Here is a 27465-nt window from a genome sequence, read left to right as displayed (position 1 = left end):
TTGTTACATTCTTAAATATTTAAAAGCAAAACCTTAATGTTCCATTGCTGAAAACAAAAAACATTGTTGGATGATGTTTGTGCTCCAGATATTCTGAAGCCGGAATTCACCCTCGGTAGTCACGTGATGACGTTGGAGCCAGGAGCACAAACAAGAAAATAAGCAAAAGAAGCCAAGCTGCTTAAGCAGATTTAGAAATATAGTCCCAGATTCCACTTGTGCATGTGTTTTGATTTCAGTGGGTTTACTCAGATGCTTGAGTGCTTTGCTGAATCGGGGCCTCAGTGATAAGAATTACAGGCATTGTCTGCCAAACTAAGAATTGTCCAAAATTAGAAGGAAGAGTAGCTTTACTAGGACTAAGATGCTATTGGGAGGGGAGAATGGAGGGTAAAACAGAGAAATTGTACAATTCTCCTCATTATTTGAGCTACTAAAATAACTTTCCAGTTCAGTCAGAGGGACTGTTCAGGCTAGCTAGTTCAGCAATGCAAAGCAGCATGTTAGTACACCATCAGTCCTGGTGGTTAGAAGCCTGGAAGCTTAATTTATGCTGAAAATGGCTTCAGACTATTCAGAATTATGAAAATGCACTTCCAATACAGGGTCCTCCCATTCACACTCACCACTGCTCCATGGGTCTTCGCCTGTTTTCTCTGTCATAGTGGCCCACCTCTGGCATCATGGGGTCCTTATTCCCCATCTCGAAGACTGGCAGCAAGCAGCATGATCCAGGGACAAGGCTCAAGCCTTGACCTCCATGTTATTCCAGCTCCTTTTCCCCTGAGGGTTAAGCGTAAATGTCTAAAAATTGACTTTGGTTCCCTCACAGTCTTTGGATTTCATAGGGGCCTCCGATGATGTGGTCTCAGCACGAGCCTGCTTACCAAGAGATAGGTTTCAGGCCCTGTAGGAACTCATTATCCGAGTAGTCAACAGTCCTCCCTGTTCTGGTTCAGACTTGCCTATCCCTCCTTGGCCACATGGCAGCCTACACATACGTCCCCACCTTTGCTCACCTCGGACTTCGCGGTCTTCAGCCGTGGCTCCAGAGAATCTATTCATCCGTGTGACATATTATGGACTTTCTGCCATCAGTCTCCCCCAAGGTGCTCTCTTCCCTCTAGTGGTGGACGGACCCAAGACAGGTCTGCGCGGGGATGCCTTTCATCCCATCCTCCCTGAACATGATGATCATCATGGACACATCACTCGCCAGATGGGGTGCCCACATGGGTGAGCACATGATGCAAAGGACTGGGACGTCTTGGGAATCCAGAATGCACATCGTACCGCCTGAAGCTCCAGGATGTTGGAGAATGTGTTGCGCATTTCTTCCATCCATTCACTCTCATCATGTCCGACAACAGGGCCACCATTTATTACATCAGCAAATGGGGCGGAGGGAAACGAGGTAGATTACACTCTGTGTGGAAGAGGTTCCTCTGTGGGACTGGTGCATTGGTCATAATATCCTGTTATCAATGGCCTATCTTCCAGGGACTCAAAGTGTTTGCAGACTCTCATGATCAGCCACAAATTTTCTTCTGAGAGTGGGAGTTTCAAGGCACTGAAGTCAACAAGGTTTTCAGCCTGTGAGGGATTCCATCCAGGGACCTCTCTGCCTTCCACTCCAACAGCAGGTGCACCATGTATTGCTGTTAGGGGTTGGGGGGTGGCTTGGCACTCATTCCCAAGGCGATGCCCTTGTCCTCTGCTGGTCGGACCAAATCAGTTAGGCCTTTCCCCCTCTACCACTCTTGCCACAAATCCTCCACAAGATTTGCCCCTGAGGATGTGGACATTCCCCTTCTTTTGGAATACCTTCCGGTCTTGAAGATGTAGGGACTCGCTCTCAATTCTGTTAAGGTCCATGTAGCTGCTGTCAATGCCCCCCTCACCTGCCCCGACAGAAGGACACTCCATATTTACACATCCATTGACTACCAGATTTTGGAAGGGTCTCGTCAGAACCTTTCAACCTGTTTAACTTATCACTCCCCAATGGAACATCAACCTTGTTCTCTCAACATTAATGAAACCACCCTTTGAGCCACTGGCTTCATGGTCCCATCCCTCCTTTCCATGAAGGTTGCGGCCCTGGTAGCTATTACTTCTGCAAGAAGAGTAGGTGAACTGGGGACCATTATGCCAGACCCTCCCCCCTTTCACTGTGTTCCATGGGGACAAAGTTTTCCTGTGCCTGTACCCCAAGTGTCTGCCAAAGGTTGCATCCTGCTTTCATCTCAACCAACCCATACACTTACCTACTTTCCTTCTGAATCCTCATAGCTCCCCAGGGGAGCAGCACCTTCACTCCCTTGACGTCCGCAGGACCGTGGCCTTCTACCTGCCGAGGACGAGACCACTCAGGAAGACTGTTTATCGCTATAGCTGAAAGGATTAATCCATGGTAGGCAATCTCCATGCAGAGGATTTCTAAGTGGATTTTGGGGCGCTTTGCGCTCTATTGGCTGGTGCAAGGCATGTACAATCCCTAACGTTGCAGAGATGCATGCATTTGTTTCTTCCATTAAATTGCTCAATACGTTGCGTTTAATAAAAGGCTGTACTGTAGTCATGTTTTTTCTAGTGTTTTTGAAAATGGCGTGGAAAATTTTAGCTAATTTTTGTTAAAACAATCTTTTAAAAGTGCAGCTTACATTCAGAAATAAAATGGGTGATCTGATTACGTGACACAGTAAAATGAGCATAATGGCCTTGCTATTTTGATCTTCCACAAGGCTGTTCTGTAATACCGTTTATGTGAGTTGCATGTAACTCAGTATCAGTCACTGAATTTAACTTTTCTCTTGAAGCATTTAGAACCAAGTGTGATACCTTTTCTGAAGACAAGCGTGCTTCACATCTTGGCATATCTTCGCTCATCGCAAGGGCAGTGGAATTTTTGTAGTCTGCCTGTTGTTTTTTGTGGATCAGGCAAGGGTTGGCCATATTTTTGCTGAACATGGTTGCTGTTCCCCATTCTTTCTGCTACCAGTGTCTGGTTGAGCATTTTTTGTGGCGGTTATGCACATCATGCTGACAGTTCGTAGCATACTGACTTCTGACACAATCCTACCACCATTTTGATTACTATTGTGAAAGATAAATAATATTTGACGAACCCTTCATGTTCAAACATCTTGGTCTAACTCAAACTGGAGGGGGGGGAGAGGTGGATTTATTTAGCTTGTGATGCAAATGATCTAACTTGCATCCTAATCATGAATGTTCTTATGATCACAAAATACAGGTAGCCCAGCAGTCCAGTATGCACACCCAGTGCTTATCACATTCTGTAAGACTTACCGCAGTATTATTTTTTCCTGTAGAAAAGCCTAAAATGAGGATGCACCATCCTCTTCCCCATCCGGGTCAGTAGCAGATGGATCTTCTTCCTTACTGGGTTCACTGGCTCTTGGAATGTTACTACAATCCTGCGTCCCATGGTCACAGCAGATTCCCGGGGGACACAACGCTTCATCAGCTTTGCAGTGGCACTCCTCTTGTGCCGAGTCCCCTTAAATAAGTTTTCTCTCCTTCCTGCATCTTGAGATCAAAAAAGTCACTTGCTTCTCTATGGAATTTGGGGCAAACTTTCCATAGAATTTGCTACATTCCCGTAGTCCTGCTTGTTTAGAGACTGTTGGAAACATTAGGCTGTTTCTTTAATTTGACCGTTAAATTTATAGTAATATAGACAGATTTGCTCAATTCACCTATTCGCAGAGCTGAGTTCAGATGTGATATAGTTGTCTGGATACGGTGAATATATATTTCACTCCTACAGACTTGTCATTTTAGAAAACAAAAGCACATCATCATTCCGCCTTACTAAAATGTCTATAGATACGATACTCTACTAGTCTTTGGAATATTTGGAGGCACTGTTTTTAGGTGGTCACATTGCTCAGTTGGCTCAACATTCCTATAATCTGTTCAGGAGTTACATAATTCGAATACAGGGAATTCATACAGAATTATAAATCTCATGAATCCTGCACTTTTAATATTAATTCTTAGTGCAGATTGTTCTGCATATGCAGAAACATTTGATTAATCCCATAGGTCAACGTGTAAGTTTTCCAAACATGATGATGTTTTATTCTGCTTCTATAAAGGATTGCTACAAAGAAGATATTCCAGATCATGAGCTCTTAATTGCAGATAAGTGGAGCACAGATACATGGGCTTCTAATCAGTGACTGCTATTTGAGGTGATTCAAATATGGTTTGTGAAGCAATTTGCAAGAAAGTGAACACTTGTTTCTGTGCATAGAAGGCATGTCCTATTTTTAAATAGTTTTTTCAGCATATCAGTGAATTTGGTGGAAAACTCATCAGCAACTTTTGAGGATTTCATAACTTTGTTTTAATTTGCAGCTCTGGAAAGAAACTAAGCTTTGGGTCAGCAGGCAAAATGCTACAAAAAGTTGGTTGTTTGGAAGTTATATGTGAAAGCATGCGACTCATTTGACAGTTTCCAGGGATTGTACAAAGCCTTTCAAAAAATTTCAGAATAAACTGCAAAAAAAAAAAAAAAAAAAAATTCTAAATTGCCATTCAGAATGAGTTTTCTATTCTGCAAAAAGAAAAGGAGGACTTGTGGCACCTTAGAGACTGACCAATTTATTTGACCGAAAGCTTATGCTCAAATAAATTAGTTAGTCTCTAAGGTGCCACAAGTCCTCCTTTTCTTTCTGCGGAGACAGACTAATACGGTTGCTACTCTGAAAACTGTTCTGTAAAGGTTCTCACACCACTGTAATCACTATACTATCTGAATACCTTCCAGTCGTGCATTAAGTAATATGACTAGCATCTGTCAGATTCGTTCTTGCCTTCTCTCCCCTGGGGGAGACGTGTGCAGTGGAGTGTTTTTGGAATTTTAAAAAAATACATGTTGCTATGCTCCTGTTGGAGAAGGCAAGGTCAAAGAAATGTGCCTTGCATATAGAACGGAGGTGATGAGGTTTGTGGTGGTCCTTAGTTCCTTGGGGAGTTAATTCCATAGTGTTGGACAGGCCCCCAAGAAAGCTTTTTCTCCAGCATAGAAGCATATTTACATAGAAAATTATTTAGAGGGATTTTAGACTCTATAGTTGATGGAAGAGATGACGAAAGCTGCATCAGAATGATTCAGGAACACATTAAAGCAATGAGATACTTTCATTCCGTTCTGTATGAATTCAGTAAAATAGACCGGCTGAGTTTTTAGCAAATTAAAACATGGTCTGAGGGTTAAATAGTAGTGTGTATTTGGGAAGCTATGCTGCCACCCGGCATGCCAAAATCCAGAGGTTTCAGAGTAACAGCCGTGTTAGTCTGTATTCGCAAAAAGAAAAGGAGTACTTGTGGCACCTTAGAGACTAACCAATTTATTGAAGCATAAGCTTATGCTCAAATAAATTGGTTAGTCTCTAAGATGCCACAAGTACTCTTTTGAAAATCCAGAGATTCAGTCGTGCACTGACTTTTAGTTGAGATAAACATCATACTCTTGGGGGCCCTGAAGCAGATGAGTCGACCAGCAAGTGTGTAGAGCCGAAAGCATTGCAAGACAATATTCAGTACCAGGAGTTCTCAGTGTAAATGTATGAGATGGGAGATACAGGGTAGCTGCAAATTTGATCACTTTTCCCGGGATCACTTCCCCAGCTGCTCTTTAAGATCTTAAACAATTGATATGCTGGTGTGTTTTAGATGCAACTTAGAGGTTTTTGGTGCAAGGGTGTTTTAGTAATTAAAACATGTCTATGAAATCAGTTTCCTTATTCAGGGAGTCTATTCAAATTTCCTTTAAAAGAAAGAGAACTTGTTTAATACAAATCTATAGTGGTAGGAGTTGTAAACTGCCCATCTATTTAGTGTGAAAGGTGCTTTGTAAATAAGAGTGACAATTTTCTAAGCCTGCAGACTTTAGGATCTGTCCTGTAGCTGATGCTTTGAACTTCTGTGCCTCCAGTAAGGGGAAAAGAGAAAATGTTCCAGGAACTAATGAATTTGTCTCAAGAGAGGGCCCCGGAGGCAGAAGTGTGGAGGGGTGGTTTCTTGGAGCATTCACAAATGATCAAAGGGGAAGGACGGGGGAATGTATTGCCTTGGAGAGGGCCATGATTCAGACAGTGCAGCAGCAAACAGCTATGGTGGTTAGTCTTTTTGTTAAAAATGTCAAGCACTGCACCCCAATCTTGCAATGTCCTGCAAACTATGGAGCGAACACCCTATTGATTGGGACCACCATTTCAGTCAACATAATTACAGGACTTTCCCACAGCAACCTGCCCACCCCCTGGAGGGGGGACAACCCTTTTGATTACATCAACTACAGGAGCTGAGCAATCCTTCGTTTGGCCATGCCTCAGTTCCATTAGTCTTAATTTTTGCACCACACTTCTGGTCAACTGTTCTTTTTGTTTTTTATTCAAGTAGTGTTCTATCTACGTTTAACTCATATTCATTTTCATAGAATCGTAGGACTGGAAGGGACCTCGAGAGGTCTTCTAGTTCAGTCCCCTGCACTCAAGGCAGGACTAAGTATTATCTAGACGATCCCTGACAGGTATTTGTCTAATCTGCTCTTAAAATCTCCAATGACGGAGATTCCACAACGTCCCTAGGCAATTTATTCCAGTGCTTAGCCATCCTGACAGGAAGTTTTTCCTAATGTCCAACCTAAACCATCCTTGCTGCAATTTAAGCCCATTACTTCTTGTCCTATCCTCAGAGGTTAAGGAAAACAATTTTTCTCCCTCTTCCTTGTAACAACCTTTTATGTACTTGAAAACTATTATCATGGCCCCTCTCAGTCTTCTCTTTTCCAGACTAAACCCATTTTTTTTCAATCTGCCCTCATAGGTCATGTTTTCTAGATCTTTAATCATGTTTGTTGCTCTTTTCTGGACTTTCTCCAGTTTGTCCACATCTTTCCTGAAATGTGGTGCCTGGAACTGGACACAATACTCCAGTTGATGCCTAATCAGTGCGGAATAGAGCAAAATAATTACTACTTGTGTCTTGCTTATAACACTCCTGCTAATGCATCCCTGAGTGATGGGGGTTTTTTGTTTTTGTTTTTCAACAGTGTTACACAGTTGATTCATATTTAGCTTCTGATCCACTATGACCCCAAGATCCCTTTCCACAGTACTCCTTCCTAGGCAGTCATTTCCCATTTTGTATGTGTGCAACTAATTGTTCCTTCGTAAGTGGAGTACTTTGCATTTGTCCTTATTGAATTTCATCCTATTCGCCTGAGACAATTTCTTCAGTTTGTTCAGATCATTTTGAATTTTAATCCTATCCTCCCAAAGCACTTGCAACCCCTCCCAGCTTGGTATCATCCACAAACCTTAAGTGTACTCTCTCTGTCATTATCTAAATCACTGATGAAGATATTGAACAGAACTAGACCCAGAACTGATCCCCGTGGGACCCCACTCAATATGCCTTTACAGCTTGACTGTGCACCACTGATAACTACTCTCTGGCTGCTGACACAAGGTGGTTTGTGCTTGGCAAGTTGCTATAGTACGCAGAGCAGTACTCATGTTTAAGCCTACATTTTAGTCACGGGTATTTTTAGTTTTCCAGCCAGTTATGCACCCACCTGTAGTAGCTCCTGAGAAGGTCATGAGAGACAGTATTGAAAACCTTACTAAACTCAAGATATACCACATCTATCCACAATGCTTGTTACCCTGTCAAAGAAAGCTATTTTGGAGTAACTGAGCTGCATAATTTCATTGAGGTACAGTTCAACCCAGCCATTATATAACCTATTCTCTCCCCACCCCAACCCCCCAGTAGTATCTATTGTTAATAAAATCAATACATACTTCAGTCATTTCTTGATTATGGTACATTCATTACCTATATATTCATTACCTCCATCTCCAAAGTGGGAGCACAATGTGTCCATGACTGATTCTCTGTCCGCTTCGGACATTCTGCAGAGACAGGTTTTCTGGCTCTCCATAACATTCAGAAAGTCTCTGATCTTTGATCTACCAACACCAAACTGGTTTGCTACTGCCAAGTAGCAATTAGGGTTGGTGAGCTTCCAGATGATGATTTCAACATGCTAGGGGGAACTCTCGTGTTGGTATTCTGCCACTGTGGCTCCAGGATGCTCTGCCCAGACTTCTAGGAGAGTGACCTTGCTGAAATTCTGCTGCCACTGCTGGCCATTCCAGTTCTGCCTCACTGTCCTGTTCTCCCCTCTCCTCTACATGGCGTAAAAAGATTTAAAGTAGTGGACAGTTGTCAAGACTGGTTCAGTTTAAGAGCTCAACCTTGACTGGGGCCTCTTAACTAAAGTTTTCCTCTAGTCTGTAATTCACGACTGTTTGTTTCGGTCATTAACCTGTTAACTTACTTAACATATCTTTATGGCTCTACATCCAGTCTTAACTTTTTTGCAATGGTTGACGGAAGTATTCCTTCCTCCCTATGTTCTCGCTAAGCTGTGTGGCCGTGCAGACACGCAGTGGGAGAGGCGCCTCTCCCATGACCCCGGAGCCGCCGCAACTGGCGAGAGGTGCCTCGGCTCCGCAGCTGCCGCAGCCGGCAAGAAAGACCCTGGGGCTGCGGTAGCATGAGAGGGCTGGGGGGAGTCCTCTCTCCCTGTTGCAGCCCCGGTGCAGCCTGTACTTCATCCCTGGTCCGACCCCAGAGCCATCACCCCTAGCCAGAGCCCTCACCCCCTGCACTCAATCCTCTGTCCCAGCCCTGAGCCCCCTCCCACACTCCAAACCCCTAATCCCTGGGCCCCACCCCAGAGCCCCAACGCTCTGCCCCATCCCTGAGCCCCCTCCCACGCTCTGAACCCCTCGGCCCCACCCCCACCACACATCACTTCCATATTGGTGCACATAACAAAATTCATTCCGCACATGGATGTAAAAAATTAAAGGGAACATTGCTTCCTCCTCTTATTTTGCTTTGGTCAGCACCTTCTGCAGAGTACAAACCCATACTGTAACTTACAGCAGAACTCGTGTATTTGCAATTTAATACATGAGTTTGGGGACAAAATGGTAACCTCACTGCTTATAGAACTTTGTCTTTGTATACTGCTGCTCTTTTCTTGTTTCTGCCAGATTCAGTCCCAAAAAATGTTTGCCGAACAGGTTTTGAAAACTGCAACACTGTGATTAGAGGGTGTACTTCAAATCTTCTTTCCTCATACAGAAAACAGTTGGCTTACATCTCCATCCTCTCCATTTATTCTGGCTGGAGCCAGGCACACTAAATAGTGATTAAACAAAAGATTAAAATTCCATTTTTGTATGTTTGGCCATTTGAATGCTAATCGATTCCTTTGGCAGAATGTTAAGTAAAAGCATGGTAGACAACAGAAGGGGCTATTTACAGCAATCTGTCTAAATCCATTTTCAATGTATTGCTTAATGTGCCTTTCTACTTTAATTCATTTTCAGTGAAAATGAAGGATGGAAACAGAGGAAGGAGATTAGTTTACGACATAGCTACAAAAATACCACTAAGAAGTGATAAACAACGTTTTTAAGGAAAGGAAAATGCTTTAGGATAACCAGACGTTATGGGCTTGCTGTAGGAATTATTGGGTGAAATTCTATACCTGTTATATGGGAGGTTAGACTTGATGATGATGATGATCTAGCCTTGAGAGCTGTAAAACGTTTAATTTCTCTTTACAGCTGACTTTTTAAAATATATACATAATTTTGCTCTGCCTCAATTTCTTGCTTTGCAAAACATAAAATTTCAAAGTTTAAGTAGGCCTTAGCCAAGAACTTAAATTTGCAGCTATAGTTTATATAGACAAAACCCCTCATCTGTAAAATGCTTATCTACCTATACTGCATATGCAGATTCTGTAAATACAGCTGTCAAAGAATGTCCTCCACCTCTCTAAACTAAAATTTAATTTTTTGAACACGGCACAGTCATATTTATTCTCTTTGGCAAAATATGGTAATGCCTTTTGATGTGTAATTGAAGTTCATGGTAAGTACTGGTGACAAAACACAAGAAAACTTAGTTATACGCACAGATACATTTGTTTAAAATTTAAAGCTGAACTCAGTCCCAAAGATTTGTCTAGGTATTGCAGCATGCTCAGATTTAGTCTAGAGTTCCTGCTTATGGGGATGTTATCAACCTGCTTTATATCCATAATTTACTACTTAAAGATAAATTCTATGCAGCATCCCTGAAGGATGCCATTTAAAAAGCTACACAGTCTGCTCCTCCATTGTGTTTAGATTTCTGATGCTCAAATACTCTTTATAAAAAGTGTTAAAGATGAATAAAAATACATTTGGCAAAATAACGTCAACATCGGCAACACTTAAATGGCCCCCGCAGCAAGATTAAGAGAAATAATCAACATGTTAGTAGTTTAACCCTCCCCCTCGCTTAAATCCATGACGTGTAGTCTGTAGTCCCACACCATGTGCTACTGTTAATTACATTTCATAACTGTGGAATTTGTAGCGTGGGGAGGAGGGAGATCGTATAATAAAAGGAGTTTTGACTGTTTTGGTAGCATTTATTGATAAATACACAACAGTGCAGTACACTGAAGAAGAAAAAAATCCCTCCCTGATCTTAATGACTCAGCTTCAGCAGACTTCTGTAGTTAGACTGATGTCACAGGCCTCGTGTATTTTGAATATGTCAGCATTGTGAATGCTGAGAAGTTTCATTGAAACTATGGCAGACTACTTTAATGAGGCAACTAGTAAAAAAATAATAGCCTTCAAACATAGGGCATGTCTACACTTACCGGGTATCTACGCTGTGGTGATCAAAGCACTGGGGGTCAATTTAGCAGGTCTAGTAAAGACTCACTAAATCGACCACAGATCGTTCTCCCGTTAACTCCGGTACTCCACCAGAACAAGAAGAGTAAGGGAAGTCACCGAGAGAGCATCTCCTGTTGACACAGCACGGTGTAGACACTGCAGTAAGTCAACCTAAGCTAAGTCGACTCCAGCTACGTTATTCACGTAGCTGGAGTTGCATAATTTAGATCGACTTACCCCCCGTAGTGCAGACAAGGCCTTAACATTCAGTAGATATTGCTGATGTTGATGCGATTCTTGCCAAGGACTCTCAGCAACCTTATAAAAATATTTGAATGGTGACCTGCAAAACCTATGAAAATGTTGGTTGCTTGTAAGTGGCACAATTAAAGCAAATATTTGGAAACGTTTATCTGAATTCAGTGAAATGTTATGGAGTACTCCTGGTTGGGATTGAGTAATGTAATTTCTGCATCTCTGAAACCAAGAAGATCTAAAATATAGCATATGCTGTTATGATTTTATATCAGCTTTGCATTTGAGATTTACAATAGCTTTTATAAAGAAGTATGTGTGTCCAAAGCAGGTTAACATTTGTCATTTTTTTTTTTTGTGTGTGAATCCTCTCGAACATCCTAGTTTCACTATGCATTGATGCTAGGTGGAGGAAACAAGTAGGGGGACTAGAGAGAGGTGGATGACAAGTAGCCCCACGCTGCCCCCTCTCCCTCCTTTGGCAGTGCTGGTGTGAAACTGACTGAACCCTAGTTATGTCTAGAAGTGTGATCCTAGTTTGTTAAATTATAGACATGAAATTAGATAAAATTTCTAGATTGACTTTCAGTGATGCTTCTGTAACAGGTGTCAAATCACAGCAAACAATAAAATGGGTAAAGTAGCATGGTTCTCTGCTGTGCTGTGTAAGTCCAGAGTTTTATAAACAGGAGGCCAAAGAGGTTACTGACACAAGGTGGTTTGTGCTTGGCAAGCTGCTATAGTATCCAGTGCAGTACTCATGTTTAAGGCTCCGTTTTAGTCACAGGTATTTTTAGTAAAAGTCATGGACAGGTCATGGGCAGTAAACAAAAATTCATGGCCCAGGCCAGCTGCACGGGCCGCTGCAGAAGTCACAGATGTCATGGAAGGTCACAGAATCAGTGACCGCTGTGACAGACATGGAGCCTTACTCATGTTCACACACACAGCCATGTTTAAAAAGAAAATGAAAAAACAAAGAAAACCACCTCACCCGCAAGGAAACTTTCCTATTTTGCCAACCATTTCCATAACTTGGATTGAGCAGGCAACACCCTGATAAATAGGGAGAGGCTAGTGAGCAGAACTGGCTTTTTTGAACAGTATGCCAAGAGAATAAAAATCCTGTAATATAATAGTGCATTTTAAGAGAACTTTGGAGAGACTGCCTGATGTTTGATATTGGTGGCATATTGTCTGGAAAATTGGAAGTAAATATGGTAGACAAGATAAACTGTTTTGCCCATTGTGGCAGAACAGCAAAGTGGGCTTAGTCATGCTGAAAACTCATTCAGATTTCTGTGCCAGAAATAACTCAGCTACTCCAATTTTTATTGCTCCTGCATCATCACTGGCCTGTCTTCCTTGTCTTCACCTCATGTTATCTGCCACTTCTTGATGAAGAACACATAAGATTTGTCCATGTAGAATGTAGCAATTGACCTTTATTCAGAAACACCAAACTATCACACGCAGGCCTGAGCTACAGCTCATTACCCAATATTAAATGTTGTCGTCATCACGGGTCAAATAATCTGAAGGGGAGTGTCACAAACTGTATCTGGAAGATAAGTTTTCCAGGGTTTTAACTCCTCGTTTTCACATGTCCCCTCCAAGTGCAGCCGCCTTCCCTAATGGGGTCTGAATGGACAGTAACATGTTCTTCTGTTACTTGTGAATTTTACAAATTGCTCCATCATAAGATCTATTAATAACCTCCTGAGATTAACCAAATAAGGCAAAGTAGGAGTATTCTCTTTGCTTACACTTGCCCCTACATATGGTTGTGAATTGTGGGGAATTAATGCTGCTGACAAGAAGAAAATTGAAGTCTTTGAGATATGGTCCTGGTGAAAACTTTTGTGTATCTGCTGGACGAAAAAGATGAATAATGGTTAAAAATATTGGAAAGAAGCAGACCCTACTGTTGGAAGTCAATGGGCATCAACTTATGTGTTTTGTTTTTTCATCTGTGTGCCTGAGGTAGCTACCTTTAAGAAAGTTGTCATGGAAGGAATGGTGGCAAATCACCATAGTAGGGGACAGCCAAGCCAGAAAATACCTGAATGACATGTGGCAGATCACTGGAAGGTCAGCTGCTGAGTGCTCAAAGCTAGTGATGGATCAAGAAGGCTTCCATATGTTTTGCTATGTCACCAATGTTCACTATACAGCTGAGGCAGCTTAATTTGATCTTCACGTTGTCTGAGTGCAGGTGGGGTGAGCAGGTGAGAAATAGCCCTGTGGGAAAGGGCTAATTCAGTTGCTGTCACTCAGGTCTTCAAGGGAAGAAGCCCTGGCATTTCAGAGCTAGACTAGTTGTTTTGTTTCTGCGTGCTGCCGTGAAACAGTCTGGGCAGAAGGTACATTCCTAATACTTCTTAAAAACCCTAGTCCATCAACAAATTTAGCTAGAGAGGAATGTTAGATTGTTGGTGATTTTATTCAGTTTGTGTCCTAATAGGTGTGAAATGTATATCTGAAAATATGTTAGCAATCTCTGCATTTGGACGGAGATCGGTGGCTGATAAAGGGATATTTATTGGTGGGAGGGAGAAAAGGCCATTTTCTCTAATAAGCAATATTTAAAGTAAAAGGTGAGCCATCACCTTTGGTGGTGGGAAGATATGCAAAAAAAAAATGGAGAAGATAGGCTGCAATAATTATAGAATCATAAGGTAGATGAAAAAGATCTGTTAGTTCACCTGGTCTATCTCCCTGCCGATGCAGGATTTACTCCACAGGAAGTTTTCCTACTAGTTTGTTTACGTTAATTTTAAATGTCCCAAACAATAAGTCTTCTGCTTCCCTTTAACAGTCTAACCAGCACTCATTTGTCAAGGTTTTTACTTAATTACATCCCCAGGTGTAGTTATACTGCTGTATGCCATCCTAAATAATTCCTTTCTTTTCTTACTGTCTGCACACTGTAAATATTTTCAGAGAATGTATCACTTATCCGCATCCTTGTCCATACTTAAGTCTCCTAATCTTTACTCATAAATTGACCACAGACATTCAGCGCTGTTGCTTTTCTTTGAACGCCCATCAGCTTGCTTTCCATGACATCATGCACCATGCAAGTAAAGCTACAATTGCTAACAGCAAGAGGTGAAAAATTCAATATACTACCTTGCAAACATTTTTATTCAAGGGGATTAAATGGGGTTTAGTAGTTAGAACACATAACTAGGACCTTTCTGTCTGCGATGGCCACGTTTCAGCTATGCTTCTGTGTGCCCATCTGCAAAATAGGTATAATCCTGATCTTACCAGGCTGCTTTGAAGATTGTTTAAGTCATTTTGTGATCCTAGACTGAAAGGCTCTGTTGTATTGTAATACATGGAAACGAATGGGTAACTATAGATGTGACTAGTGCAGCAGAGCAATTAGATATGGTTAGGGTTAAAATGGCAGCTGTTAGTGAGATTAAATTGGGATTTAGTCTCATGACATCACTTTGAACTGCAAGTGACATGTCTGGGTGTCCTAAAAATGTTAGCGTGGTCGAATTATACTTTGTTAGATGGACAGACTAAGGCTTAGATCACAGTATTAGGATGCGTGTTCCATAGTTGCAGATTGCAGTACAGTACTTTGGTGCCCATTCAATTATGAATATTTATTGGGGTAAAAAGAGAAGAATGAAATGTTCCCAAGAACAAAATTTTCCCAAGACAAATGAAGGCATAAAAATGATGAGTTCATACATTTTAATTCTTTAAACAGATGAAGAGCCTCTGTTACGGGACTCCAAAACAGGCTTGTTATCAGATTGTGCAAAATGCTGGGCCCAAGATTTTTGTGTGTCCAGAATGTCCTGTGATCACTCCCGCAGTAGAATGCTGTAGACGCCTGCTGTATAGAGGAAGTAATGAAGCTGTTAATGTTAGTAATATTATGACATCCAAAGCACTAGCCCCAGCCATGCTTTTATTTTGTGATTCCTTAAGTCTCCAAGGCTGTATCTGTGAAGTGTGGAAAGAGGACCAAAGTGTTTGCAAATTTCTTATTGTAACGTGTAACTTGTGGAGTAGGTTTAGGAAAAAATCCAGCAGACTCATTCATAATGGAGTAATAGGAGGGGGTTTTGCACTTTAGGGGAAGGGGCATTACTTGAGAGAGAGCAACTCTAGGCTTATGATTTGGAAGTGCTTATGCTTAATATTCTTACTATATTTCTGCTGCAAGTATTTTAATCTAAAGGCATCTTTTTTGTGTGTCTTACTTTACAGACTGTAAGCTCTGTCACATGTCTGCTTTTTAACAAAGGAAATATATCTTTCTATTGAAAAGATGCAAACAAAATAACCTCTTTTCACCCTGTTACTCTCCATATACACAAATATGTATATATCCACATACATACCATCTATACTCTAAAATTTCTCCTGCATAGAAAAGCGTACATTTTATTTTTAATGGAATGCATAATGCTATACTATGGAATTCACCATTCAGTACAAGAGGAATTTTAAAAAGCCAGGATTTTATAGATACTATTTGAGGTCTGCTAAACAACTGTTTCTATGATGTGGTTTCTACAAGTAATGCACTCATTTATACATATCGGTGTAGTATCACATGGAGAATGATTGGCAGACAAACTTTTTCTCTAACTTTTCAGATTTTATTTAGTCCCCTAAAATTCAGGCGAGAAACCTGGGGTGAGATTCATTAAGTCTCTGGCCCTGAATACCACAATTTCTATGTCTTGTACAGGTATCACCCTGCCCTTTATTCACCCCACCCCAGAAAAATGCCCTTGATGATTGTTCCTGAAACTTGAAAGCTACAGTGAAAAGGATAGATAATAGGGGCCATGTTTCATGGGAAAACTTACTATTAAGTATTGAGAGACTGAAGTCTTTTTCAAGTTTTGTTTCCCCAATTTTATTCCAATATGGTAGCACAGTAGAACCTCAGAGTTAAGAACACCTCAAGAACAGAGGTTGTTTGTAACTCTGAACAAAACATTAGGGTGGTTCTTTCAAAAGTTTACAACCGAACATTGACTTAACACAGCTTTGAAACTTTACTATGCAGAGGGAAAATGCTGCTTTCCCTTTATTTTTTTTAACACGGTATTTTATTTGCCTTTTTATTTGTTGGTTTCTGCTGCTACCTGATTGTGTACTTTCAGGTCCAAATAAGGTGTGTGGTTGACTGGTCAGTTCGTAACTCGTGTGTTCATGACTCAGAGGTGCTACTGTATGCTAATTAGTAACAATTCTGAAATAGGTTGCCCATTATAAAGTTTTATTAGTTAAATAGGAAATAAGACCAGTTAACTTTTAATGTGAAAATGAGTTTTTAATGGACACTGCAATTTAAAGGTGCCCTTACTAACAGACATTACGCTCATTTTAAGTATGGTCCTACACCGCTGTACCATATTTGAAGATAATTATAGAACAGTGTTTTGGGGCAAGGAAAATCTTCTGCTGGACATAGCTGCAAATAAAAGCTGCCCGTTCTGCAAGTTCTAGTTCGGGCAAGGAGAAGTGGGTATTGGCTTTTCTCTTTGATGTGGATGGGTAAATGTGTTTCAAAGGTGTAATGGCTCTAATCTTGTGTGTATTAAAAGGGCTCGCATGTGAGACAAAGGAAAGAAGTTTACTTTGATGGACAAAGGAAAAAGGACTGGCATGATAAAGAAGCTATAAGGAGGGACTTGGAGCGCACAGGTATGTGCTTATAAACTTATAACAACACTTATAAATGTATCTAATGTGGATCATAAAATGGTGTGGTCCCTTATTCAGCAGACTGAAGGGGGGGAACAGCATGCTCGTATGTTCTTAACACTGATCAACATCAGCTGCCTCTGTACTGCTCATGAGTGACAGGGAAAGAGAAGCATTTTCGCCAGTCTCTTGAGTAGAAGATGGTGGCAGCACATTGGCACTTCAAGGGTGGGTGCTGTTTAAAAAATTAGAAATGCCTTTACAGTTCTGACAAATATTGCAGACCCATGAAAGAAGAAACATTGTTTTGTAAAATCTACAAGCGCTGCCATTCTAGAGGAATCTGTTCTGTTTCCATAGTTTGACATGCAATTCGGAGTGCTTAAATTCTAATACAAAAGAGTTACAATGGTGAAGGACACTCAAACATGTGGAAATGTAAAGTTAAGGCTGCCTTGTTCACCTTAATAAAATGTTTCCAAGATTTCCCTTTTAAATGTTAGTAACCGCTTTGGGATGGGGGGTGAGGCTGAGATGAGAAATGTTTATACTATGTACAGGCACTCACATCTGTAAACCAAAAGAAACCTAATGGATCCAGCTTTGGTCCTATCAGTCTCTAATCCCCTCAATTCTGGCTTCAGAGTGAAGAGCTTAATGTTTCATATTTGCACAGCTGAGTGTTTCTAGCAAAATATACAGTACCCATTAAAATAAATTGATGAAGTTAACCCAGTGCTGAGAATTTCTTATAACTCGGAATATCAACTATGTACAAACAGTGTTGTTGAAGGAAGAATTTTCACAGAAAAGATGACTGCTTTTGTGTCAGTCTCTGGCCACTTAGACTGTGATTCGCCGTGATGATACAGGTTTATTTTGTATCTATCCATAGGAAATGGAGAGCAGGGAAAACCTTATCCGATGACTGATGCAGAGCAAGTGGACCAAGCATACAGGGAAAATGGCTTTAATATCTTTGTGAGCGATAAAATTTCTCTTAATCGCTCCCTTCCAGATATCAGGCACCCAAAGTGAGTATACACTTGGTATTTGTGGTAATGAAAGTCTAGATGCCCAAATTTGCCATTCCCACTAGAATTTATTCTATTTCTATATTTCATTTTTATGTACTGTTGGAGCCTCAACCCTTTCGGGAGGTAGCTACCTCCTGCCTCATAGATCACTTTTCATGCTGATTAAATTGTATACTGAAATGGCCACAACCATAGAACAATTAAAGCAACATTTTTATGGTCATCTCTCTACTGGAAGTTGGATTTAAATGTCCAACTCACTTGACAACTGCACCAAAGAGCCATCAGACGGTAATGACTTGGTCACTAATTACCTGGGTCACTTTTGCATAAGTGACCAGTTGGAAGTGAGACTGTACAGTTCCATGAGCCATTAATTCCTCTTGGAAGTCTGACACAAACTAAGTTTCACAATCTTGAAACATCTAGGAAGGAAAACCAATTTTGGAGCATTCCAAAAAGATTGACTCATATTGTGAAGGGTCTATGAATTGAATTTTCTCAGATACTCAGGGCTTTATAATAAACTTCTCTTTCTAGGGATTATAAGCATGGCCACAAAGTAGCTCTAGTCAGAAACTACTTTTGACTGTTGAATTCAGCTAGCTAAGATGTCTTTCCTGTGGAGTGGCATCAAATTTTACTTCGTTTTTCTCTAATTGCTAAGGAGAAAATCCTTCATGTTCATGCAGTCGTGAAAGGCTTAAGCCTTTCCTAAACAATGCCACAGAGTGCTTTTGATTATGGGGGGTATATGGTTCTTAGTCACTTTATAAACTTATCTTTTTAAATACTCAAGTGTAAATTTCTTCCATAGAAAGCTTTTTCAAACTTGATGGCAGTAATTTCATCTAGAAGTCTTGCAAACAAATTAGAAGCTAGGACTTTTTTAAAAATATTTTTTCTTTTTCTGTCTCAACTTTGCTATCTCATTATGAACATAACTGAGCTTCAGGCAACTTCAACTCTGCTAAACTGCATTTATTTGGATTGTTTTCGGCTTTGAGAATTTAAGTTTCAGATGGTACCTGAGGAATTAATGCATTGGCTCATGTTCCCTAATGTGTCACTAAGTTGCAGAATTAGCAATCGGAAATCAGTTACTTTGACTTTTTAAAAATGTTTATCTTTAGGCTCTGGTCCCTAGTTAAAATTAATAAGTGAGGTGTCTGGGTCACCAACAATTTAAGCTATGACTAATGATACCAATGCAGCTGGTTTTCTTGAGTTAAACTTCTCTTACCATAGCAAGTTATAATTATGTGAGTCTCAAGAAGAGGATAAACTGTACTGGATATAATTGATGTTAGGATTAGCTAGAGAAGTGAACCGGGGTATATTTAAAGGAGACTTGAAATGAAGGCACTAATGACCGAAAGTTTCTGGTGTGCATTTTCCCCTCCTTAAAAAGATGTATTTGGAAATGGAGTGTCTAGTGTTTTGTAGTGATGTGATGAGGGCAATTTATAATGAAGTAAATGGGTAAGATGAAGTCTATAAGAGCATTTTCCAAAGAACTGAGCATGTTGTAGAATACTCTGAATTAATACCACCCCATTAATTTCTGGAATAGGAGCTGAAATTGGTTTTATATTCAGGAATATGCCCCAGGCAGAAGGTTATAGATTTAAGTTCTCACCAGATACAGCTTGTGTTGGCCTGTTAAACATAGAAGCTCTGGTACAGAGTGCTGGATCACCTTGAGCACCAGTAAGGTACAGATGCTCCCGGGTTATGCAAGACCCGATTTATTCAAATTCACACTTACGGAAAAGCTCCGTAAGCCAGAAATAGGATTTTCGAGTCACGGAAACTTTTGCATAATGTACGGGTGTACGTTTCCGACTTACATGAAATTTGAGTTACGCAAGGCTTTCCGGAACGGAACGATTGCATAAGTCGGGGAGCGTCTGTATAGCTTTCTGGTTCTATTGCTCACTTTCCTCGTGTGCTGTAAACAGTATTCGAATAAGACATTGTGCTATATTGCACGCTAATGTTAGAGGGCTTTTAAAGGAATTGTAGAAATACCACCTGGAGAGAATAAACTTTGTTTGCGAACCTAACAGTGATAGCAGTTAAATATGACACTGATTATCCCAGCCCCTCCCCATTTATAACCTTTTAGACTAAATAGCCTTATTCTGTCTCACCTGTAACTTCCCATATTATCTTTGCTTTCATCTGCTCTTTGCCAACTGTTGGGAGCTGCTAGTAGTAAACAGAATAGTACTTCTGTGTTGACTCTGTTCAGGTGTAGCTGGAGAGGATCAGTAAGAGTTTTTAATGAAGTTGAGCCACTAGAGCTTTCAAATAAACTATTTGTAGTTGTATTCTTTTTTTTTTAATTAGAGGAGGCAGCTGATATGCAGTCCTGCTTTTTTCTTCCCCCCAGTAACTAGCAGATTTAACGGTGAACAAATGGGCAACAGATGTTTTCCTAATGCTGTGGAATTTATTCTTGATCATAAAATTGCAATCGTTGTCTAAAACTTGTACAATAGTAGTCAGTGATTTATCTTGAATGAACTGTCACAGCAGAAGATTTTTACAAGACTCAAGCATGAGTTTCACAAGCTTTCCCAGTGATAGAAGTAAATGCAAATCTTCCATACTGTGCTTTATAGTGATTGCTTGACACTGTCAATGTTTTTAAATCATATGAAAACAATGGATTATACACCAGATAAGAGTGAACCGTGAATCCATGAATTTTTGTTACATTGCTATTGCAGAGATGCCAGCCGTCCCTAATTTTCCATAATCCACCCAATTCGTGCTTGTAATTACAAAATTACTAATTTAGGCTTCAATGTGCTAATTTTGCAAGCACCCATTTTATTGTGTGTGTGTGTGAGAGACTTACCACCACTTTGGTTCAATGAATACGTCAAATAGCGCTGTGGCCACCAGGAGTGGTGGAGGTGGAAGTGTGTGGCATTCTTCTCCACTGATGCTCCGACAGCACAGTAAGGATATGACAGGAGGCAAGCCACGGTGATTTTGAACGGGTCGGGGCTCTGCTAGATTCACCGCCCAAGCCACAGGCTGCATGTTGCACGCTGACTGCCCTGTGTGGACCCTGCTAGTGCACTCTCGGTACCAGCAGGGTCCGCATGGGGAAGAATGCAGCATGCTGCCTGTGACTCGGGTGGTGAATCCAGCACCCCAAAATCCACGAACTCTCACAGTGGCTTGCCTCCTATTCAACCCTCACTGCACAGTCAGTGAAGGAGGAGAAGCTGCAGGAGGAGGAGGCAGCAGAGGAGGAAAGAGGTAATGCAACTGAGGATGGAGAAGAAGAGGAGGATCATCCCAGGAAGGCAGCCAGGCCTGCAAATGGCCAAGGTAATTAAAGGCCTTAGGGGCAGAGGAGATCAGCTGTCCTAGAGTCAGTCCTCCTTTTCTCCTGTTCAGGGGTAGGGATTGGAGCAAAATGGGGGGGAAGCCCAGACCCTCTCCTTGGCCGTACATAGGGAGGGGATGGAGGGGGGGAGAAGTTGGGAAAAGGAAGAGATCCAAGTAATCTCCCTAATTCCTCCCTAACTTTTTTCATAAGCATCCCATAAAGTCTGAGTGCAAGGCTGGCATCTCTGCTATTGCTGTCTACAACAAAACCGTATGCAAGTCCCTGTGAGGAGATGCTGACGTTCCAGCAGCTTTTGCACATTCTTTGCTGCGTGCATTTGTGAGAAATGTGACAGTGTCTGTTTACTTGGTATGTTTATAACTTGTTTCATCCCTGTCTAGCTGCAATAACAAGCTGTACCTGGAGAAGCTCCCAAACACCAGCGTGATAATCCCATTCCACAATGAAGGATGGTCATCTCTCCTCCGGACAGTGCACAGCATCCTAAATCGCTCCCCTCCTGAGCTGATAGCAGAAATTGTGCTGGTGGATGACTTTAGTGACAGAGGTACAGTGACTTCCTATGTAGCATCTCTGCCTATAGCTACATAAACTACCTGACAAAATGCACAAAAGTATAGCAAAGAACAGTAGAGTATTATCATCTGCCAAGAGCCAGCTTTAGGATTTTGGTGTCTCCAGTAACAGTCAGTTGACGTCGCAGTAAGACCGTCAACAGAGCAAGAAGCTGCATTTCCTGCAGCACTTGCGTTACTTTAGGTATTGGTGGCAACAGCGATTTTCACAACACTGAGCTTAGTCTGGGTGGTAAATAAGGAAAGTAAGTGCTATTAATGTATTCATCAGCAAAACCCTGTGAATATTGGGCTCTTAAACACTTCCTATTTTGGTTTCTTAACCAATCAAAAGTGACCTTTTTTTTAAATGGGATTTTCTTCCTTCATACAGAAAATAATTCTGTATTACGGAACATATTAAAATTAATCTTGATGAATTGTTTTCATCCTAGAGACTTCATGGTTTAACATTTTTAGCTTTCCAGAAGTAAAAATAAATTTGGAAAATCCATAACCTTCGTAATACCCAGCTCTCATATTGCACTTTTCACCAATAGATCTGAGTTTTACGAAGGAGGTCAGTACCATTATCCCCATTTTACAGACAAGTAAACTAAGGCACAGTGGCATGTAGTCTTAGTTTTAGTCTCATAAGAATGGCCACGTTGGGTCAGACCAGTGGTCCAGCTACCCCAGTATCCAGTCTTCCAACAATAGCCAATGCGAGGTGCCTCAGAATGAACAGAATAGACAAACAAGTGATCCATTGTCTCGTCCATTCCCAGCTTCTGACAAACAGAGGCTAGGGACACTCAGAGCATCATGTTGCATCCCTGTCCATTCTGGCTCATAGCCATTGATGGACCTATCCTGCAGGAACTTATCTAGTTCTTTTTTGAACCATGTTATGGTTTTGGCCTTCACAACATCCCCTGCCAAAGGAGTTCCAAAGGTTGACTGCATTGTGTGAAGAAATACTCTCCATTTCTCTCTCCCCTTCTCCGGGCACAAAAAACACCAAGCAATGAAGAATCACATTGTCCATTTACATCCTGATTTGGATTTATACTGACATACCTGAAAACCCTTACAGTGATAGATTAAGTATAACCCATAAACAATATTAAGTCTCCATTCTGTATTCGCCACTTGGCTCTGTTTATTCTGCAACAGAAATTGTACTGCACAGCAAGAATTCAACAGTATAGTGTAGTGTGTGTGTGGTCACCTGTCTTCATTGCTATAGGCTAATAAGGGCAGAAGCTGGAGATAAGCCCGACACAAAGTGGCATTAGGTTTTTACACAAAAAGGGAATGGCCTTAAATTTGATGACTCTGATGAAGAACCATAGTGGGCCAAGCAAATAAATAATCACCAGCATGATTCATCAGCAACACAAATACTGCAAGTTTTGTTGTGGTTGCAGCCCTGGTGCTTAATTTGTCATAGAGTCATAGAATATCAGGGTTGGAAGGAACCTCAGGAGATAATCTAGTCCAACCCCCTGCTCAAAGCAGGACCAATCCCCAATTTTTGCCCCAGATCCCTAAATGGCCCCCTCAAGGATTGAACTCACAGCCCTGTGTTTAGCAAGCCAACGCTCAAACCACTGAGCTATCCCTCCCCCTAAATAATATACGCTATTGGAGCTGGAATTACCGCGGCTGCTGGCACCAGGCTTGCCCTCCAATGGATCCTCGTTAAAGGATTTAAAGTGTACTCATTTCAATTACAGGGCCTCGAAAGAGTCCTGTATTGTTGTTTTTCGTCACTACCACCCCGGGTCGGGAGTCGGTAATTTGCGCGCCTGCTGCCTTCCTTGTAATGAGATTGGCACAACTACCAAAATAACTTGTTCCTTTGGATCTGCTTGGACCACCATATGCGATGCTATATTAAATTAAACTGTGATTTAACTACTTAAGATAAAGTGAGGGCTAGTAACCCTCACGCTTCATGGCCTAAAGTGACCATTAGATGGAAGAAATAATTCCGCTAACCTCTTTTATGTTGCAGTCTGAAGTCTCATGTGGAGTTTGTACCTTCTCTGAAGCATCCAACATTAGCCAAAATCTGAGATGGAGTTCTGGCCTTATGGGCTCATCAGTGTGGTCTAGCAATTCTTAAGGGTTTTTTTTCCCATTTTAATGATCAAAGAACAAGAAAGTAATTACTTTATGCTGCAAGGTGTTTTTTTAACAAGATCCTTCCATCTGGAATTACACAAGGAACACAGGGCTCTCTCCATGAGAGTGCTATTATGAGAAGCATTTCCAGATAAAAATCTTGAGGGGGAGAAATAGCTGCTATGACTGATTCTGAAGCTCCTGTAAAAGCATTAACTCAAACACCGATCAGTGGTGCTCTGACCCATATTGACTTTGAAATGCTAAGTGTTGCCCTCCTCTACAGTCCTTCTCCTGAAGTGTAACTTTCACTAGCTAGCAGGCAAAGCCTGGTAGTTTGAAAAGCTCATTAGGCTATAGATATATGGCATTGATGTTTAAAGTATTTTGAGACTGTCAGAAGAAAACACATTTTCAGCAAGCCCTCTTTTCTTCATCTTGGCATAAAAGATTAGGAACAGGAAAGTGAAATCGGGTCATTGGATCGACCCTCATGCTGTAACCAGATCTGCATTACATAAATAAGTTTTATTTTCCACACCCTACTTAATCATTGTTGATGGGCATTGTTTCTGCCCCTAAGTAAGTTTTTTTTTGTTTCTCTTTTAAGTTTCATTCCTCTGTTTATTCTCCTTTTCTGCACAGTGGCATTCCCTGCTGATCCCAGCTGCTTTTTCCGGTGACTGGTATTCTTTCTTCACCACACTGAAGTAATTTCCAAATCCCTCTCTATCCCTAAGTAGACTTTTTCAAAGTTTTGAGGAGGCAGGGGCAGCAACAAATCCTTAAATGTGTGATCTTCACTTGAAAGTCAGAAAGCCCTGTTTTTTTAGGGGTAGGGGGGCGTGTAATTTAAAAAACTTACTCAAAATGCTTGGCTCTGGGACTGAGAATTCTTGCAAAGTTAACAGCTGCATAATGCGCGTGTCTCTCCCTCCAGTGGAGATTTGTCCTTAAACATTGCACTTAAAAGTTTACATAGCTTCCTTGGGCTTGGATCCAATTAGAACACTGTTCTGGCCACGTGCTTATACCAATGTTAAGATGGACAAGAATTGAAGACCTTGTCTTACGTCAAGTTATGACAGCTCACTGGGCTGTGCCAAAAATAAAACCGAACCAGTGGACACTTACATAAAAAACAGTCCTTAATTTTTTTTCTGTCTTTCTAAAACATGAGTGAACTAGTACTATAGAAGTCATGGTAGTGCCTTGAGCCAGGGTTACGTGGGACTAAGATGCTCTCTCCACGTGGTGGTCCTGGCATGAGCTCCATAAATCTCTCCCAGTTCACCTCTCCTGAATTGCAGACTTGTTTATAATTAGATGCTCCAGCTGAGATCAGGACCCCATTGCGTTAGGTGCTGTGCAGCGAGTGAATGACAACCCTGCCCCGAAGAGCTTACCGTCTAAATAAGCCAGGCAGGCAAAAGGTGGTGTGGAAAGTGACTTGCCCGAGATCATACAGCAGGTCTGTGACAGAGCACCAATTCTGCATCTCTTTCTAGTCCTGCATGATGCCCAAAGCCACTAAAAAGTATCACTTTGACCCCTTGTCACCACAGCCTGCAATAATAAACTATATTTTTAGGGTTGGCTTAAGAGGATTTTGCCAACAGATCACCCCAACCCAAGTATGATTGAGGTAGTAAAATATCAAATGTGTTCTGCTTGCACCTCGAAGCAAGGAAAGTTTAGAGGAGTGTCTAAACAGCCCTGCCAGACCTTTTTGGTATAAGTCTATTTTGTAGTGATATACTTTCGAAAAGCTGGGCAACCCTAGTAAGCCTGTCAGACCCAGTGTTGAGGTTCTGTGTGCTTAGCACTGAATCACAGTGAGCTTGCATTCAGTTTGAGCTGGGAAAGTCCCTGAGGATTTCCATATATGTGCTGCAGTCTTATCCATACCTTCATTTTAGCAGAAGTTGTCTAGAGAATACTGCAAGCAGTGAGACTGTCTGTTTTCCTATCACTTACATTTTTGGCTTATTTTAACACTGTTTACTCAGTCTCTTCATAGGAAGTGAATCTTTGTATTTCAACCTGAAAATGTTACTGCAGAGGATTCCATCTGTGACTACCATAGTTGATATGGTAACTTGGCTACAGCTGCCAGGTGTTAAATCCCTCTTACACTTTTAATCTGTGTTCAGCTTCGGACAGAGGGACTGTTCGGGAATTTCTAGTGCTGAGAAGTGGGATGGGAAGTCACCAGTGAGCAGGTGAAAGTAGATAAGAAATTGAAGAAATATAGGGGAAAAAATGGGGGTGGCGGGGTGTTTGGATTTGGTGGCTGCTAAATTTTGTTCCAGAGGACACCGTTAAAGGCAACTGTTTTTTGCATTAGTGAAGCCCTTAGACTAGTGAATCATTATCTGGACGTGTCGTCAAAGAACTATTTATTTCTTAACTTAAGGAGGGAGACAATTCTGTGACCTATAGCAGTAAACATTTTTCAACCAAAAAAGGGTACCCTGACAACAGTGCATTTTAATGTGTTCCAGCAAAGGCCTTACTAAGCAGGATTTTTGAAATGTTTAATTTATTACTCATTACAGTACCTCCCTCTTATACAAACACAGTGCACTGTTTTTTCATCCTGCTTTTCCCATGCCTGTAGTATCATAGATCAGATCAAAATCTATTCTTATAAAGCATATGGTAGCCAATAACTAGCAAGAGAGTGAAGTTACAGTAGAAAAGTCTAGCTGTCTAAATGATCAATGTAGCACTCTTTCTTAAAGTACATTAAACATTTTACATGAGTTTTGAACTGTAGATAGGGGATCCTGTTTGCCATGAGTGTAGAGCATGTCATGCTTAAGCAACTGTTCTTGCTGGCGCATGTCCCTTCTCTAGCCTGAGAGCCATTTCATGGCACTTTCTTCTTCACTAGGCCATTGTCTCATATATTCTAAAGGGGTGCCAAAGAATTTCAAAGTAGCAATTATAGTTCTTATTTTAGACCATGACTGTGACTTATTACTATATTGTGAGGCTGCTTCCACCTTCTAATAGCTAGTTTCTAGCATCCAAGCAGTATTCCTGATAACATCACCAAAGTCTCACATCCCTCATATTCTTTAGCCACGAATCTAGTTCTTGGACATGCTTGCAATATAAGCATTGACTTTTAGCAAGAATTGCTGATGATTTTGACTTATAGAAAAATGTACGTTCCTCCAGTTGACTGCATCAAACACTTCGGGGGGGGATTGAAACATGGAAACTAACCTGCCCAGCAGCATGTGCCTCTTAATAAAAATTTGTTGTTAGGTTTAGAATGTAATAAGATGAAACTCTCAGGTCATGTGAGTTCTGCTGCAAACATATCTCAACTTGATTATTTCAGGTGGCCACACGTGTAGTAACATCAATCCTTATGGGTAAGCAGAGATCAAAATGTGAATTATGACTTCAGAATTCCTGATCATAAATAAATGCTTAGCTATGGCAGTTCTTTGTGGATTTATGGCTGTTTAATTTCATTCATTAATTCTAATGATCTGAGTTAAATTATTAAGCTCTTTCATATCCTAGTTGGCAGGGCCTTAATTATATCCCTTGTTATCAGAATGGCCCTAAGAAAAATAAAACACTATTCCTTATTTTCATGTATATCACTCTTCTCCTGGGGA

General features: G+C 41.1%; 1 protein-coding gene across 2 annotated transcripts in view; it reads left to right on the top strand.

Moving 5' to 3' along the window:
• The window catches only part of GALNT10 (polypeptide N-acetylgalactosaminyltransferase 10), a 130940-nt gene that overhangs the window by 49903 nt on the left and 53572 nt on the right, over positions 1-27465 (top strand). For both annotated transcript variants that reach the window (XM_084636506.1, XM_084636507.1), the window contains exons 2-4: positions 16637-16736; positions 17632-17770; positions 21524-21690. In XM_084636506.1, coding sequence (XP_084492632.1) covers positions 16637-16736; positions 17632-17770; positions 21524-21690 — 406 coding nt within the window. The remainder of the gene's footprint in view (positions 1-16636; positions 16737-17631; positions 17771-21523; positions 21691-27465) is intronic.

This window comes from Lepidochelys olivacea (assembly GCF_965140295.1).
Source record: "Lepidochelys olivacea isolate rLepOli2 genome assembly, chromosome: 8".
Taxonomy (NCBI): Eukaryota; Metazoa; Chordata; order Testudines; family Cheloniidae; genus Lepidochelys; species Lepidochelys olivacea.
The sequence above is the reverse complement of the archived record's forward strand: the minus strand, read 5'-3'. Positions and strand labels throughout refer to the sequence as shown.